General features: G+C 41.3%; 1 protein-coding gene across 1 annotated transcript; it reads right to left on the bottom strand.

The window, feature by feature from the left end:
- Positions 1 to 8843: 8843 nt before the first annotated feature.
- Positions 8844 to 9794, bottom strand: LOC148513813 (olfactory receptor 10AG1-like). The gene has a single exon (XM_088481249.1). The coding sequence runs from the start codon at positions 9792 to 9794 to the stop codon at positions 8844 to 8846; it is 951 nt and encodes a 316-aa protein (XP_088337375.1).
- Between the last annotated feature and the right edge of the window lie 7002 nt (positions 9795 to 16796).

Consider the following 16796-nt stretch of genomic DNA (forward strand, 5'->3'; position numbering starts at 1 on the left):
ACACAGGCGCACTCTTGGCACTACTTTGTTGATGCACGTGCGGCTACTGCGCACACAATTCACAAACACAGAAAATAATTTTTTTTTTGGTTTGGACTGGAGTGTACTTTCGGGGGTTACAGCACCCTTAACGATCAAGCCAGCCAGCCCTTTACTTATGACACAGGCGCACGCTTGGCACTACTTTGTTGATGCACGTGCGGCTACTGCGCACACAATTCACAAACACAGAAAATAATTTTTTTTTTGGTTTGGACTGGAGTGTACTTTCGGGGGTTACAGCACCCTTAACGGTCAAGCCAGCCGGCCCTTTACTTATGACACAGGCGCACGCTTGGCACTACTTTGTTGATGCACGTGCGGCTACTGCGCACACAATTCACAAACACAGAAAATAATTTTTTTTTGGTTTGGACTGGAGTGTACTTTCGGGGGTTACAGCACCCTTAACGGTCAAGCCAGCCGGCCCTTTACTTATGACACAGGCGCACGTTTGGCACTACTTTGTTGATGCACGTGCGGCTACTGCGCACACAATTCACAAACACAGAAAATAATTTTTTTTTTGGTTTGGACTGGAGTGTACTTTCGGGGGTTACAGCACCCTTAACGGTCAAGCCAGCCGGCCCTTTACTTATGACACAGGCGCACGTTTGGCACTACTTTGTTGATGCACGTGCGGCTACTGCGCACACAATTCACAAACACAGAAAATAATTTTTTTTTTGGTTTGGACTGGAGTGTACTTTCGGGGGTTACAGCACCCTTAACGATCAAGCCAGCCGGCCCTTTACTTATGACACAGGCGCACGCTTGGCACTACTTTGTTGATGCACGTGCGGCTACTGCGCACACAATTCACAAACACAGAAAATAATTTTTTTTTGGTTTGGACTGGAGTGTACTTTCGGGGGTTACAGCACCCTTTAACGGTCAAGCCAGCCGGCCCTTTACTTATGACACAGGCGCACGCTTGGCACTACTTTGTTGATGCACGTGCGGCTACTGCGCACACAATTCACAAACACAGAAAATTATTTTTTTTTTGGTTTGGACTGGAGTGTACTTTCGGGGGTTACAGCACCCTTAACGGTCAAGCCAGCCGGCCCTTTACTTATGACACAGGCGCACGCTTGGCACTACTTTGTTGATGCACGTGCGGCTACTGTGCACACAATTCACAAACACAGAAAATAATTTTTTTTTTGGTTTGGACTGGAGTGTACTTTCGGGGGTTACAGCACCCTTAACGGTCAAGCCAGCCGGCCCTTTACTTATGACACAGGCGCACGCTTGGCACTACTTTGTTGATGCACGTGCGGCTACTGCGCACACAATTCACAAACACAGAAAATAATTTTTTTTTTGGTTTGGACTGGAGTGTACTTTCGGGGGTTACAGCACCCTTAACGGTCAAGCCAGCCGGCCCTTTACTTATGACACAGGCGCACGCTTGGCACTACTTTGTTGATGCACGTGCGGCTACTGCGCACACAATTCACAAACACAGAAAATAATTTTTTTTTTGGTTTGGACTGGAGTGTACCTTCGGGGGTTACAGCACCCTTAACGGTCAAGCCAGCCGGCCCTTTACTTATGACACAGGCGCACGCTTGGCACTACTTTGTTGATGCACGTGCGGCTACTGCGCACACAATTCACAAACACAGAAACTAATTTTTTTTTTGGTTTGGACTGGAGTGTACTTTCGGGGGTTACAGCACCCTTAACGGTCAAGCCAGCCGGCCCTTTACTTATGACACAGGCGCACGCTTGGCACTACTTTGTTGATGCACGTGCGGCTACTGCGCACACAATTCACAAACACAGAAAATATATTATTTTTTTAGCACTTGGGGGGAGCACCCCTGATGGACAGAGCACCCCCTGGACAACACTACAGCACCTCTTTAGGACTGGGACACTGCACAGGACTTTGGAGTGGACACAGCCCCTATGGAGAACTGACTGCACAACACAGTCCAGCCAGCCCCTATGGACTTTGAAGTAGTGGACACAGCCCCTATTAACAACAGCAGCACAGCACAACACAGCCAGCCCCTATGGACTTTGAAGTAGTGGACAACAGCAGCACTACACTACACTACACTACACAGCCCTAACTCCCACCCTCCCTCTTCACTGTCCACAGCCGAGTGAGAAAATGGCGCCGACGTGGGTACCTTATATAGGATCCAAAACCCGCGAGACTCGGAAGGCGGGATGATGACGTTTTGCCTCGATTTCAGATCCGAGTCAGGCGGGAAAAGTCGAGCCTGATTCGGATCGGACTCGGATCGGGGGGGCTCGGGGGGGTTCGGATTTCAGAAATCCGAACCCGCTCACCCCTAATATATATATATATATATAATATATATATATATATAATATATATATATATATATATACACACACACACACACATCAATATATATATACAAATATATATATTTATATAAGCACAGATACACATACTGTATGCATTTCTTGTCTTCTTACATCTCCTGGTGTCTGAGGTGGTAGCAGCAACAGAAGCTAGTCACTCACTGACGCAGATCACGGGTCTTTGAAAAGGAGTGGAGCCAAATAGCGGGAGGGGCTTAATCACGGCAATTGGTTCATCAGGGGGGTCTCACCCCTCCCGTGTGCACAACCGAGTCAGTAGAAACCCCCGCTGAGGGGTGACAACAAGGTGCAGACTGGATGCTGCACTGTTTAATTATGTGCAACACTCGGCTCCTGACACTGTGAGGGAGCTGGTCGGCACTGCACACAGGGCAGTCCGCATCTTTGGCACCCGCCCCTGCCCCCCCAGTAATAAGCACCATAACGGGACCACAGGGGTTCCCAAGACCACGTCCCTGCCTGTGAGGCCACGCCCCCATTTCGGTATCAGCATCCCTCATTGGATGGAGACACCACTGGTGGGACCCCACACATAGGGGGCCTCGGGATGAACTGACCCTGTTGCCCCTCCTATAATCTGGACCTGGGGTTTATAATTTATCTAATTAGATTTTAATAGAAATTATAATAAGAAACAAATACTACAGATTCTTTTGATCCTACTGGGCATTTTTCTGTCTATGAACAAATAGGTAATTGAATTCAAGTAAATTCAATACAGGATGTCACCCACAAGTAAGAAGGTCTCTGCTGGTTTATGTAATAGCCGTAAATTTTTATCACCTGACACTTTGGTCTCACCATGGTTTTTAGTGGTTGCTTATATAATAAACTAATAAAACCCATTACAACAGATGTCTTCATGAATGTTCTCACCATCTGTTTCATGTGTAGATTGAAGAGTGCTTGGAAATATGACAGATGCGCTGTAATTAAGGTGCTCAAGAAAAGACATCATACAGTAGATGGTTAGCTTCCATTACTAACACTACAAAATAATTTATAATACTGCCATAAACCAATAGCATCACTCCAAATGGGTCATTCCAAACATTTCATTTTTAAATCATTTAAATTGGCAAAACCAGTGCCCGTGACAGTTCCCATTACCTACAGATAATACATAGGGGTCTATGGAGTGGATTCAGAGCCGCTCGCTAGATGCAATCGCTCGCACGATGTGTATGCAAATTGTGTAGGCAGTGTAATTGCACAGCAATGCATTAGCACGCCCAGTATTCCTTAGAGAGCGATCACATAGTGTATGCAGACACCAACCAGCCTGTCTTAAGATGCCCACTTGTGCACGTCATGTCCAGGAAGTGTGTGCAACCATCGGTACATCGGATACTATCGCAACGCTTGAGGTTGACCATAACCTGCCGCAAGCACTCCGAGCACTTCAGTGTAAAAACCAGCCAGGTGATGTGTACTATGATGCTGTCTTATAATTATGCACGCCTCTAACACGCCGATGAGATGCTCAGGCACACCTGTGTTTGCACCTCCACTCCCCCGTTTTTAATGGCCAGCCCCTGTTACCACCTACATATGGCTTCCCCTGTCACTCACTCTGCTGGGCTGTCAATGCGCAGTGAGTGAACGCATTGAGAACTTTTGCAAAGGTAAGTGCACAATGCATACACACTGCATACCATCAGCAGCTGCGATCGTTTGCATCTTAGCGAGCGGGTCTGAATTAGCTCCTATGTACTAAGCCTTGGTGAGAAATATAGCAGATTGAGATAAAGTACCAAACAATCAGCTCCTAACTGTCACTTTACAGGCTGTGTTTGGAAAATGACTGATTGGTTGGTCCTTTATCTTTATCCACGGCTTAGTACATAGACACCATAGAACCAAATATATACATGATTTTCATATTTAAAAGGAAATCCTTTTATGTATGATTCTTGGCAATGCCCTGCTGCAGAATAATAATGAATATGCAGGTTTAAACTAATCCACATTATTCATGAACATTTAGATGTGTGGCAGCAAAAAAAATGCTTTGTATTATTTTTTATTCTATTAAGTAAATTTAATGCAACTCATGAGACAGCAGCAGCTGGTTACAATCTGCTATGTAGCGGGTCCATTATAATTATCACAATTATTGTGACATGCTACTGTACTTTATGTTATAGATATTTGTATGAAATGTTGGGTAAAGTAGAATACCTGTGTAAATTGTGAATTATCTTTATTGTACTGAAGTTGTGTAATTATATTTTATTTTAATATCCTGAATGATGCTAATATATAGATGTTCATATGAAACGCGTCATGGTTGTGGCCGTGCATGAATTTTGCATTGAATTATGTTTGCTACCCTGGTCTCTGGATCGAAGCAATTTGTCAAAATAAATCACATTGTACAGTTTAAGATGCTGCAATAAGCTTGCTTTTATACACTTTTAGTACAGTATATAAAATGTTTTATTGAAATAAACAGTGGAAATTCCCCCTGCCTTTGCTTTGTAAAACAAATAAATATCCAGTATATAATAAATCTACATTGCACAAAAAATATAAAAAAACCTCATTAAAATAAAAAAATACATATAAAATATTATCTTTGTTGCCTTACTTTACTTTGACAAATTAAATATTTAATATCTATCTATCTATCTATCTATCTCACATCTATCTATCTATCTATCTATCTATCTATCTATCTCATATCTATCTATCTAGGGAGTATATAATTAATTTATATTGCACAAAAAATATAAAAAAACCTAATTAAAAAAAAAAAAAATATATAAAATATAATCTTTGTTGCCTTACTTTACTTTGACAAATTAAATATTTAATATCTATCTATCTATCTATCTATCTATCTATCTATCTATCTATCTATCTATCTATCTATCTATCTATCTATTATCTATCTATCTTATATCTATCTTTGTATCTATCTATCTATCTATCTATCTACTGTATCTATTCATTAGAACTATCAAACTCAATACAAATTTAAATGCACTTTACTTTTACTATATATATATCTACACATATATATCTTTCTAGACCCATGTGATTTGGGGTTTGGGTTTAAATTTTTATTCAACTTAAATGTTTTGATTTTGAATCTTGATTTCTTTGAAAAATGTATAAAAACAGCTAAAATCATGTGATTTGTACCTGATTTTGTCCTACAGAATTATTAACACCAATAAAATTCATTTCCAGTCAATTTTAAACACACCTCACAATACTGTTTTAACCCATATTGGCCAAAGGCTGCAGTGAGCTGACTGGTTAAACTAAGCAACAGAGTAGCAGCACAAACAAATAGCAGTTCAAAAGAATAAGACACATTTATAAAACATAACAGCACCATAGTGAAAACAGGATGGCAGTTTAACAAATTATATAACTCTATAGAATAGAATATTTTCACTAATCAAGAACTAAAATCCTAAAACTAAAACCCTACTAAAAAAATTATATATATATATATATATAACCAATATACCTCTCCAAACATCAAATGACAGGTCAGTACATATAAATGGGGATGGAGTCGCATGAAATGGTGCATGATAGATTTGTCTTTGGGCCCTACCCCACCCTTATATTGTATATTAGAAAGTATATTCACAGTTTAACAAACCAAGCACTTCAGCAACAAGGACTGGAACCTTTGTGTCTGAGGTGCTTGGTTTGGTTTGTTTGGACCCCTACATAAGGAAACAACTTGATGGTTGTTAATATCATCATCACTCAATATTAGCTCTTCCCCACTGGAATTCATCATTACAATCCCTGAATGTTGTAATAAACGGGAAAGGTCTTCCTCATACATTTTGTAGTTAATTTGATGAACATCAGTTTTTCCACATTTTGGAACCTGCCTCCTCCGTAATTCACACACAAGGTTCCCAGCTATGCTAAACACTCTTTTTGAGTACAAGCTAGAGGGTGTGCAGCTTAGTTTGCACAAGGGGCTCCAAATTGACTTTCTCCTCCCAGTATTCAAAGTAACTGTATGACATGCTAATTTGTACATTATTATCAGCAATCCTCCACCCTTTAAGCATTAGCATAAGGTAATCAGGGGCATAGGGAGATGGCCCGGGACTGGAAAAAGAAAGGGGATGTGGCCTAATTGTGGTAGGTCTGGCCACACCCTCTTTGAAAAAAAATGCAGCAAGGGAGGGGCTGGCTGTGAGCTCCTCAGCCCGGATCAAATCTGGGGGGGGGGGGCACGATCAGTGTGACCACTCCCTAGCACAGGCAGGGAAGTGGGGACTGCTGCTGCTGCCAAAATGGACTGTTCATAACAGTAGAAAAAGAGTGTTAAAAGATTGTAATGGCTGCAAGCATGCATAAGTATGAGCTGGCTTCTAACACTCTTTTTCTACTGTGATGAACAGTCCATTTTGGCATGTTATCCTGAATAAAGTAGAGATGTGCGAGTCCGGATTTCTAAAATCCAAAAACACCTGAACATCTTCTGTAGTAGTCGTGCTTCCATGTTAGTTTCAGCACTGGTATCATTTAAAAATATTAGTAGATAAATGGACAGTTCATGTAAAACACCCATCTATTATACTCCTTATAACAGTACCGTGGTCCAGACACCCCTTGTCTGTGTTACATACTGTAAATTAGTGAAGTGGAAATGAATAAAGACATATTTATTGGAAAACACTAATAATTTATTTAAACAAAAAATACAAATTACATCTAACATTGTTTAATCAAGATACAACAGGTGGTAAATGTGTGTACTGGTTTTCTGGGGCTTGTTAATCAGTAATCAGTAATAGAAGGGTTACAGGTAGGAACTTATGGGAACTTATGATGAATGTACATCTCCGATGGTTAGGCATCTGCACAGGTGAAGAACGGTCCTGTGATTATGTTTGCAGACCCCCCATGATCAACATGCTGCATTTTTATAGGGGACATAGCTGGTTACCATTTCATGAAACAAGGGCATGTCACCCCAGTTTTCCGTGAAGGACGAGTCTAGGGTCTGCATCGGCGGATGCAGATTCCTGAACTATGAAGTGACCAGCACCCAGTCAGGCTGCAGAAAGCTTCAGCTCATGCAGCCTGACAATAGGAGCAACCATCCTGACCATCAGTCTGACGCCTCGTACAGCATTTGCATTAAGATGGACAGAATTGCTAAACTGCTTGCTAAGTTCCATCCATCTCTGAATCCGGGCCACTGTGCACAGATTGGCTGGGTTGTGAAAGCTTTGCCAAGGCTGGCAGAGGAATAAGGGATTTCAATCAGGACAAGTGAATGGCCGGGCAAGTCATGGTCAACAATTTGCATTCACAACTGTAGGTTCAAAACAAGATAAATACTTAGGTCGGTGATAGGTCAAACTCAGTAAATCAACAGAAATAAAACAGTAAGCAGACTCAACAGCAAGGGGTAACAAAAAATACAGAAAAAGAGAAATGTTCCGAGCTCTGAACCACTGTTGGGGAACTGATAGACAACCAAGTGCTGGTCCTTTTGTGATAAAGTAGCTTGGTTTTATAGCAGCTACCTTTCCTATCAGGACTAAAATCCCATAATGGCACACTGAAATCAGACCTGCATACTGTAAGTGTGAGAAAAGGAGAGATAACCAAACTGGGAACCAAGGAATATGCCCCAATAGGAACTGACCTGGGAGACAGACCCAGACCTTTGATAAACACACAAGCAGAGAGAGAGGTAATGAAAGCAGTTGATCAAGCCTCTAAGAGGCTCAGACCTGGCATATAGGGAAGAGGTCCCATGGTCAATTCTAAGCACAACTTGAAATCTTGTAGGGTATAGAGTGAACACCGTAGTTGGGTATTAAAAGTTACTGTGCACATACAGTACTATTCATTGACTATAGAATTTATGGATAGTTATTTTTTGTTATTTTTTTCCTCTGTTTGTTGGCATAATATGGGCCTAATTCTGGGTTGTATATAAAGGCGACATTCATGGAGGTGAGTGATTTTCTGCTACTGTATGTGTGTGAAAAAACCTTAAAATCTGTTGTGGTGCATCTGTTACACTGTGTAAACCCACAGTGGTGCAGCTGAGATTGAGACAAACAGTCTCAGAAATGTATTGGAAATGTCCTGGACAGTAACAGGGAGGAGGCTATTCAGAAGCACTGAGATGTTCTGTCTTATGGGCTTGTTATGGGAGTGTCACGGGCTTGTCGATGAATTGATTGTGTGCACACACACTTAATTGCTCACATTGGATGCCATACTCTGAAGAAGATTCTACACCTACCATAGGGCTGGTGCATGTTTTGATGGTGTGACCAATAGTGGGGTCTAAAGAAGCTCCAAACAATATTACAGTACCTGAAGATGCTCAAAGTGCTCATCCCCATCCTTGCACATTGAGACGCAAGCTTGCACAACAGGGGAAGGGCTGATATTAGCTTTAGCAAATAGTCGCAGGTGCTAGTATCGCAGAATCAGGCCCTACAATTATCTCGTTTCAACAATAAGTTGATATGAGTGGCAAAACAACCTTTCATTTCTTGATTCCTCAGGCTATATATTATTGGATTGAACAATGGAGTCAACACTGTGTAAAAGAGAGAGAGAATCTTGTTCATTTCTTTGGAGAGCCGTTCGGAAGGCGCCAAGTAGATTATAAATATTGTTCCAAAGTAGGTGCAAACAGACACCAGGTGTGAGCTGCAAGTGGAGAAGGTTTTCTGCCTCCCGGTCTCCGAGGGTATTCTAATAATAGTGCAAAATATGGCCACATAGGTTAAAATGATGAACATAAATGGAAGAAGACCCATCACAGTGGCATATAACAGAACTTCCACTTCCAACACAAAGCTTTTAGTTGAGGATAGTTGCAAGATAGGTTCTAAGTCACAAAACAGGTGATCAACAGTACTGGAGCCACAGAAACGTAGGTTGCATATAGTTGTGATTAAAATAGACATTGCAATATATGCGGAGAGCCAGGACCACAGAACCAGATGGGTGTGTGTCTTGTCGTTCATGACTGAGGAGTATCTCAAGGGGTTGCAGATGGCCAAATATCTGTCAAAAGCCATGACAGTGAGAAGGAGGCATTCTGTGCTACCAGATGATGTATGAAAGTAAAACTGGGTGATACAGCTGTTCAACGTCATGAGTCCACCACCGGCCCATATGACATAGAGCATGTTGGGCATTATATTGGTAGTAAAAATTACTTCACATAGAGAAAGATTGCAAAGGAAAAAGTACATGGGAGAGCAGAGCCTGGGGCTGGTGATAATCAGACTAATAATCAGGACGTTTCCCACTAGAATCGCAACATAGGTCAGAAAGCAGAGGAAGAAAACTATGGTCTTCAGCTGATGGAGATCTCCAAATCCCAGGAGGACTAATTCTGTCACCAATGTCCGATTTTGTCCACACATTGTCTGTTGATGCAAAAGAGTGTCTTATCATTATAGATCTCCCTTCGGACAGCAGAATAGTCTAGAATATGTGACCAATAATGAAAGCACTGCACAAGCTCTGTGTTTATAAATAATCACTTTAATTAGCATTGTATAAATAACTTATCTGTGTTCATTGTAGCAAGGAAATGTCTTATGAAATGAGTGCTTATTGGTTTTAGACCGGATATGATGAAACAGTTTAATAAAGGTCATTTTATATTGAAGTCAGTTCCAAAATGTGTACATTATGTACCAAATGGTTCCTGGGGATGGCAGACATACCAAATAGTAACTAGAGATGTGTACGCTCGGTTCCTAGAGAACCAACATTAGCCAAGGTCGGAATCACTGGGGTACTGAGTCAAACTGAGTTCCACGGTTTGGAACTTGGCTTTTGAAACCGAACTTGGGTTTCGCATTGCATGGTCAAAATTACATAATTTTAGCTGTTTTTTTATTTCATTTTATTATTTTAAAATATAGATTCAAAACCAAAACATGAATCTGGACCCAAAACCAAAATACGGGGGTCAGCGCACATCTCTAATAGTAACCGGGCTCATGTACAGTGGGATGGAGGGTGTGTCTCAATCACAAGGCTAAAATGCTCGACAATGAAAGGAGAATTTTACTGAACTAGATGATTACGAGCCATGTATGTAATATACGGTACGCCGAGCTCGGGCAGGGCAGCTTTGAGGCCTGCTTTACTCCTGGAGAGAAGAGTAATACATACACCTAATTTACATCAGGAGATGTGGACTACACAGTGATACATTTATAGCAAACAATAAAAATATTGTACATGACAGTTCCAATGTACTGTACCAAAAACATTCCTGTCACGGTGTCAGTATATTTATATATGGGATCCTTTGCAGTTTATTTCAAGCAGGGAATGTCAGTATATTATTATGGGGAGTGCTAGCATTATATGGTGTATTGAGGCTGGGTATATGATGACACATCTGTAAGCCTAGGAACATTCTTATGCAGTCACTAATAAAATATAAGATGCTGTAGTACTCTCTGTTTGATAGGACACCCACCATAATCAGGTCTCGCTGTCACTTCCATTTGTTCAAATTAAAGAAGGTCAGATCCAAATTACAAACATTACAAAAATAAATTAGCATGCACGTGTTCCCATCCATACATGCATGTGTTCTCATATATACATACACGTGTTTCAATCCGTACATGCACATGTTCCCATCCGTACATGCACATGTTCCCATCTGTACATGCACATGTTCCCATCCGTACATGCACGTGTTCCCATACATACATGCACAGAGATATCATAGAAAAATCAGGCATATTTATATGTAAATTCCACCACTGGGAATAACGGATGCAACCTCTAAAGACAATCCTAGGAAAGGCAATTAATGGTAATCAAAAACAGAATAAAGTCACTAGTGTAAAATGGATACTAAGATGTTGTTTCAAAAAGGAAGTGTGAACAAACAGAACAAATATATCTATATCTATATCTATATATATATACTGTATACACTATGTAGACAAAACTGATCAGACACCCCCGCGCAAGTGAAATGCATACCATTGCACACAAGTTCCAAATGGCAACTATTATGGCACTTTTGATAAGAACACTTTGGGGCATATTCAATTAGACGTGAAAAGTCCCGTACTTTTCGCATGCCGGACTTTTCGTCGACAGCACATCCACGCTTATCCCCATATTCAATTAAAAATCGGCATAAACATGCAGCCGGCGAAACGCAAATAGGCAAAAAGTGCTGTCAGACTTGGGGAAATCAGTCTGACACCCCCCAAAAGATGCACTGACAATGGGGATCATGGTAGATGCCCCCGAATAGCCCTGCTGAAGCTATTTGGGGTACTTAAATGCTCTCATTAGCTGCTAATTTGCATCTTTGCAAATGAAGAATAGCATTTAGCAGGCTTTTTTTTGAGAAAATTACTAGTCCCAGCAAATTTGGGGTACATGAAAATGGGTGCTAGCATGGTTAAAAATCGGAAAAGTAAGGTTTTAAATAATGTGAAAAAAGCACCTTCAGCAAGCACCTGCAATAAAAGAAACCTCCCCCATACTTGCAGACCCCCCCAAAAGTCTATTTTGCTAGTTTTTAAGTTTGTACCCCAACTTTGTACTTTTTCGCCCCCCTTTTTCAAAGTCAGTTTTTGGGGTGTTCTTTTAAATTTTGTAGGATTTTTTTTATGCAGTTTACCTTTGAGAACCTGTCCTAAGGGTGCAGGGTGGTTTCCCCACCTTTGCACCCCAAACTTTTCTGCCGGGTACATTGCATTGCTTTTCCGCACTGACGAAAAGTTGCCACAATTGAATATGGGGATAAGTTTCTGCTGGCGAAATGACGTCACTGGCGAAACTTTTTTGCTGAAAATGGCTTTTCGCTGCTAATTGAATATGGCCCTTATTAGGGAGGCCCATGCACTTGTAGCTCTTTGGAAACAATGAATGTTTTTATCAGGACGACAATGCCATCTGTCAGGTTTCCAGGGCGATGCTGGACTGGTATACAGAAATGTTGGTAACCTGGATGGACTGGCCAGCACAGAGTCAATGTCATGATCAGGGCTGACAGGCTGCCGAGATCGTGGTCCTTACCGCTCTGGGCACTCTGGCATGGCGTCTCCAGTGGGGGTGCAGGGACCTGGAGAGCAGCGCTGGGTACTATGAGCCTCCGCAGACTAAGGGCTTCCATCTGGAGGAAGGTGAGAGAGGTTGAGTCTAACAGTGCTTCTGCACACTGACCACTGGGCGCAGCCATCTTGGATTTGGGTCACATGTTGATTTTGGCCAATCAGGTACAGCCTGGGCTAGGGAGGCTAGCAGCCAATCCTGCACTACCTGAGGGTACTAAAAGGCTGTCAAGAGGCTCTTTAGTTGCCAGTGCAACGTCTATCACAGTGTATGCTGTGAGCTAGTTCTCTGTGCTCCCTTCCTCCTTAAAGTGCCATTGCTCCAGTGTGTTCCTGCAGATTCACCTCTCAGCCTTGGTACAGTTCTGCTCCTGTTACTACCTGTCTCCTGACACCAGCTACCCGTTGTTTACCCAGCCAACCCGGTTCTCCGAGTGCCGCCAGTGTCTCCCAGCCTGTCTCACCCCTTCGTGTAAACCATTTCTTCATGAGTCATACCCCCCTAAGGCCGGCTGCTTTCAAGTACCAGCAAATGAACCCTCACTCGCCACCTGACTCCACTCCGGGTCCAGGTGCACGCCAAGCGGTGACAGTCAAGATCTTACCCCCATTGAGAACCTCTGAGATGAATTGGAGCGACTAGTACATTCTAGGCCAACTTGACCTTCTTCAATGTCACAGTTGGTCACTGTACTTAAAGTGGAATGGCAAAATATACCACCTGCTGTTGTCCAAGAACTTGTGAACAGTTTTTCAAGAAGGGTGTCTGCAGTAATTACTGCACGTAGTGGACCTACAAATTACTAACGTCAATAAAATCTTGTTGATCTATTTGCTGTCACTAAAACAAATCTTACAAACCTCGGCACACACTTACAGTACTTTTCAAACTGTAGTTCCTTTAAATTCAGGGAGTGTTAGTTCCAAAATATTTCAATAATTTGTTCAGCTGACCAACCACGTCAAGGTCTTTCCATCTGGTCAGTCTCTACACTGACTCTCAAAAATATCAGCACTTCTCTGCCACATTTGGATCCAGTTACCACACAGATATTAAATACAAATTATTTGGTAGCTGGAGTCAAATGTGGCAGAACAAGCTCATATTTTTGAGAGTCAGTGTAAGGACTGACTAGATGGGAAGACCTTGACATGGTTGGTCTGCTGGAAAAATTATTGCACTGTGCGCACACATCGCATCAACGATGACAGCGGCTACATCTGCAGGACAGTTGCATAGTGTTTTATCTATATTGCCCCCCTGTCATGATAAGCCGGTCCCCTGATACCTCAATCAGAAACTGCTGGTCATGGTTATGGTCACATCAACATTAACGGTTAATAACACAATTCAAGCTTCTACCATAAAGGGTTAAAGTTGGAGCCCTTATGTTCTCCTGATAATTAATATTACCCGAACAATAGTGTCACACATACATATATGTAGCATAGATCTTATCAATCCTATAGGCATATAGATTCATGAATAGAACTTCAGAAATCACATTAACATTTTGGATTTTCGCAGAGTTTGTCAGAAGTTTTTCAAATAACTTTTATGGTTTATAGATTAATATATGGGGCATATGTGATCTTCAAACATAATTATTGAAGTGTATAGCCATAAAACCATGTACAGTAGAGGGATCTGGACCCTCACATCTTCTGTCACTGACCTTTACAACTAGCAAAAAGGGCTGGAGCCTTGCTGCTTTGCTTTCATTGACAGAAACAAATACTGACCTCTTATGCAATCTGAATTAGGTCACACATAAGGTTTTAAAAACTACAATATATTGCGGGTAATCCTGGGCAGAACCATGACACCTTCCATTTACAATGGGCATGGAAGGCAGGAACTCACAGGTTACAGCCCCTCCTGCACACCTCTCACTAGTGACTCATCAAAAATATATTAAGCATTAAGTGTGGTTTCTATTTTATGATGTTGACCATCTCCCAGGAATAACTGACCACTAATTTGCTTGATTTCTTACAATAAATATATTATTATGCCACAGCTGCCACCGATTTGTCATGATCAGCCGGTCCCATGATACCTTAATCGGAAACTGCTGGTCCTGATTACGGCCATGTCAACACTCAAGGGTCATAAAACAATTAAATCTGCCACCACGACCGGTTCAATTTGGATCTCTTACACTCTCCTGCCGATAACAGTGCCACAATTATTATTATTCAAACAATGATGTCATGCATACATATAGTCTAGACTTTAGCAATCCTATAGGTGTATAGATTCATGGAAAGAACTTCATAAATCATGGTAAGATTAAGGATTTTAAACTGAGTAAAAAATTACGCCAATGTGTAAGAAAATACAAAAATGATTAAATAAAGGACACAGATTAATTTACACAAATCGTTTCAAGAACTTCTTACAGAATCTCTAACTTACAAAGGATAGGTTAGAACCCTGCAGTGAAAGGAGTTCACATGAGAAAGTGCATTCCAGTCTTACAGACTTTTAGGTAATGGACAATCGGTAAGGTATGCTCTGCAGACTAGCTCCTAGTCCCAACCTTCCTACAGTAGCTCCGACCTTCCTGGCTACTTTCTGTGAGGATGCAAATTAGTTTCCTTTGGTCTCACACCCTTTCTCTTATCAGAGGGTCAGAGTTAGTAAATAAGGGGCAAGAGATAATAACTGCACAGGAAAAAGGAATGAGGGAGTAACGTGAATAGAACACATTATGATAGATATTGTGTTTCTCCACTAATTGATAGGCATTTATTTCCTAATTGGATAATAAGCCAAGCAGTTTACTGTATACCTCATTGTATAACAGAAAACTTGGCCTAGCAAAGGTGCTCCCAGAGTCAAAATTAGCATTCAAAGTAAGCCTAAAGAGAAGGCAAAAAAAGGACTCTTTTTGGGGGCACACTTGTGGAGAAACATCTAGGAATAATCCCTTCAGATATGTGTGAGCAATCAAATTAATACTTTATTTTTATTGGGTATATCTTAAAAGGCCTTTTAAGTGGGTGACCGGTGAAAATGTAATGCTTAACCTTTATTACATCTGTCATACAAAGGCCCCTCAGGGGGAAATCACTGAAAACAAAATGGGTTAAAAACACATATCATGTTTTTACTAGAAAATTGCCAGGTATTCTATAGCAGCGGATTAGACTGCCAGGTATTCCACAGCAGTGTCTAAACTATGGGCAATTCCAATTATACTGGCATGTAACATCAAAGCCTTGGCCCAAATAATGGTGATTACTGAGGTATGAAGATTCACCGTAACTTTAGAAACCTGGCAATCTGAAGGTTTTGTGGAGCCCTAACTTGAAGAAAGTGCCCCTGTCATTCTGCTCGCTTCCCTGCATTGCTACAGGCAGGATTGCGGTAACTGCAACATTTAACATGCTCAGTTACCGTTTTCCCCCCTATCGTCCCTTCACACATCTCCCCCACTGTGTTCAAAACCATTCTATTCAGGCATGTAGCAGTGGTAGGCCTTTAATCTAATATATGTCTTTCAACTTTCTTAGTGTTTGTAATGTTATAGGGGTTAGCTATGGGTGCTGGTGCACATAATCCCGATGGTCGACGGTGGCATCCTGACTGGGTCACAATCCCGACAGATGGAGGTAAGTTTATTACACTTCTCATTACTGCTAACCCTAACCCTCCCTCCCCGTTGCCTAAAACTAACCCTCCCCCGTAGCCTAAATATAACCCACCCTCCCCCTCAGCCTGACCATAACCCTCCCCCCTCAGCCTAACCCTCCCTCTATTGCCTAACTTTTACCCATATCCTTCGACTAAACTCTGCCCCTAACCCTACTGCTTGCCATCAGGATACTGGTGCAAAGATTCTTATTGGTGTCGGGATTCCAGTGCCGGCATCCCGACAGCCTGGATAATAACTACATCCTGTTATAGGAGTAGGTGATGGTGGACTACATCTATTGCACTGCTTTATATTTCATAATTGGTTTCTGCAGTTTGCCTGTGATAAATAACACTTTATATAAAAATACCTTGGGGGAAGGTTTGACCATCCTGGATGCAGTTGATAGGTCAGGCAAGAATTGCATCACTCTTCATTATCATATTCAGCTGGCAGATCTTTACAATCATTGGCTAATAAAACAGTTCTGAGAAATGTAAGGTATTGAAAGTTTTTTTTATAATACTTTTATATTCTTAACTATACTTCTGTGTACATCAAGAAATAGTATATTAAAAAAAATACCACATCACATTTACCTATAAGAGGATTACATAAGTTTTTTAAGAAAAAACAAGAATTTTAATTGTTTTTGCCATATTTATTGTGAAATACGAAGAAGTGT

This window comes from Taudactylus pleione, unplaced genomic scaffold (genome assembly GCF_031769625.1).
Source record: "Taudactylus pleione unplaced genomic scaffold, aTauple2 ptg000268l, whole genome shotgun sequence".
NCBI classification, from domain to species: domain Eukaryota; kingdom Metazoa; phylum Chordata; class Amphibia; order Anura; family Myobatrachidae; genus Taudactylus; species Taudactylus pleione.

Excerpts from the sequence above, each read along its gene's own strand:
- LOC148513813 (XM_088481249.1), bottom strand. The coding sequence starts at position 9,794 with ATGTGTGGACAAAATCGGACATTGGTGACAGAATTAGTCCTCCTGGGA.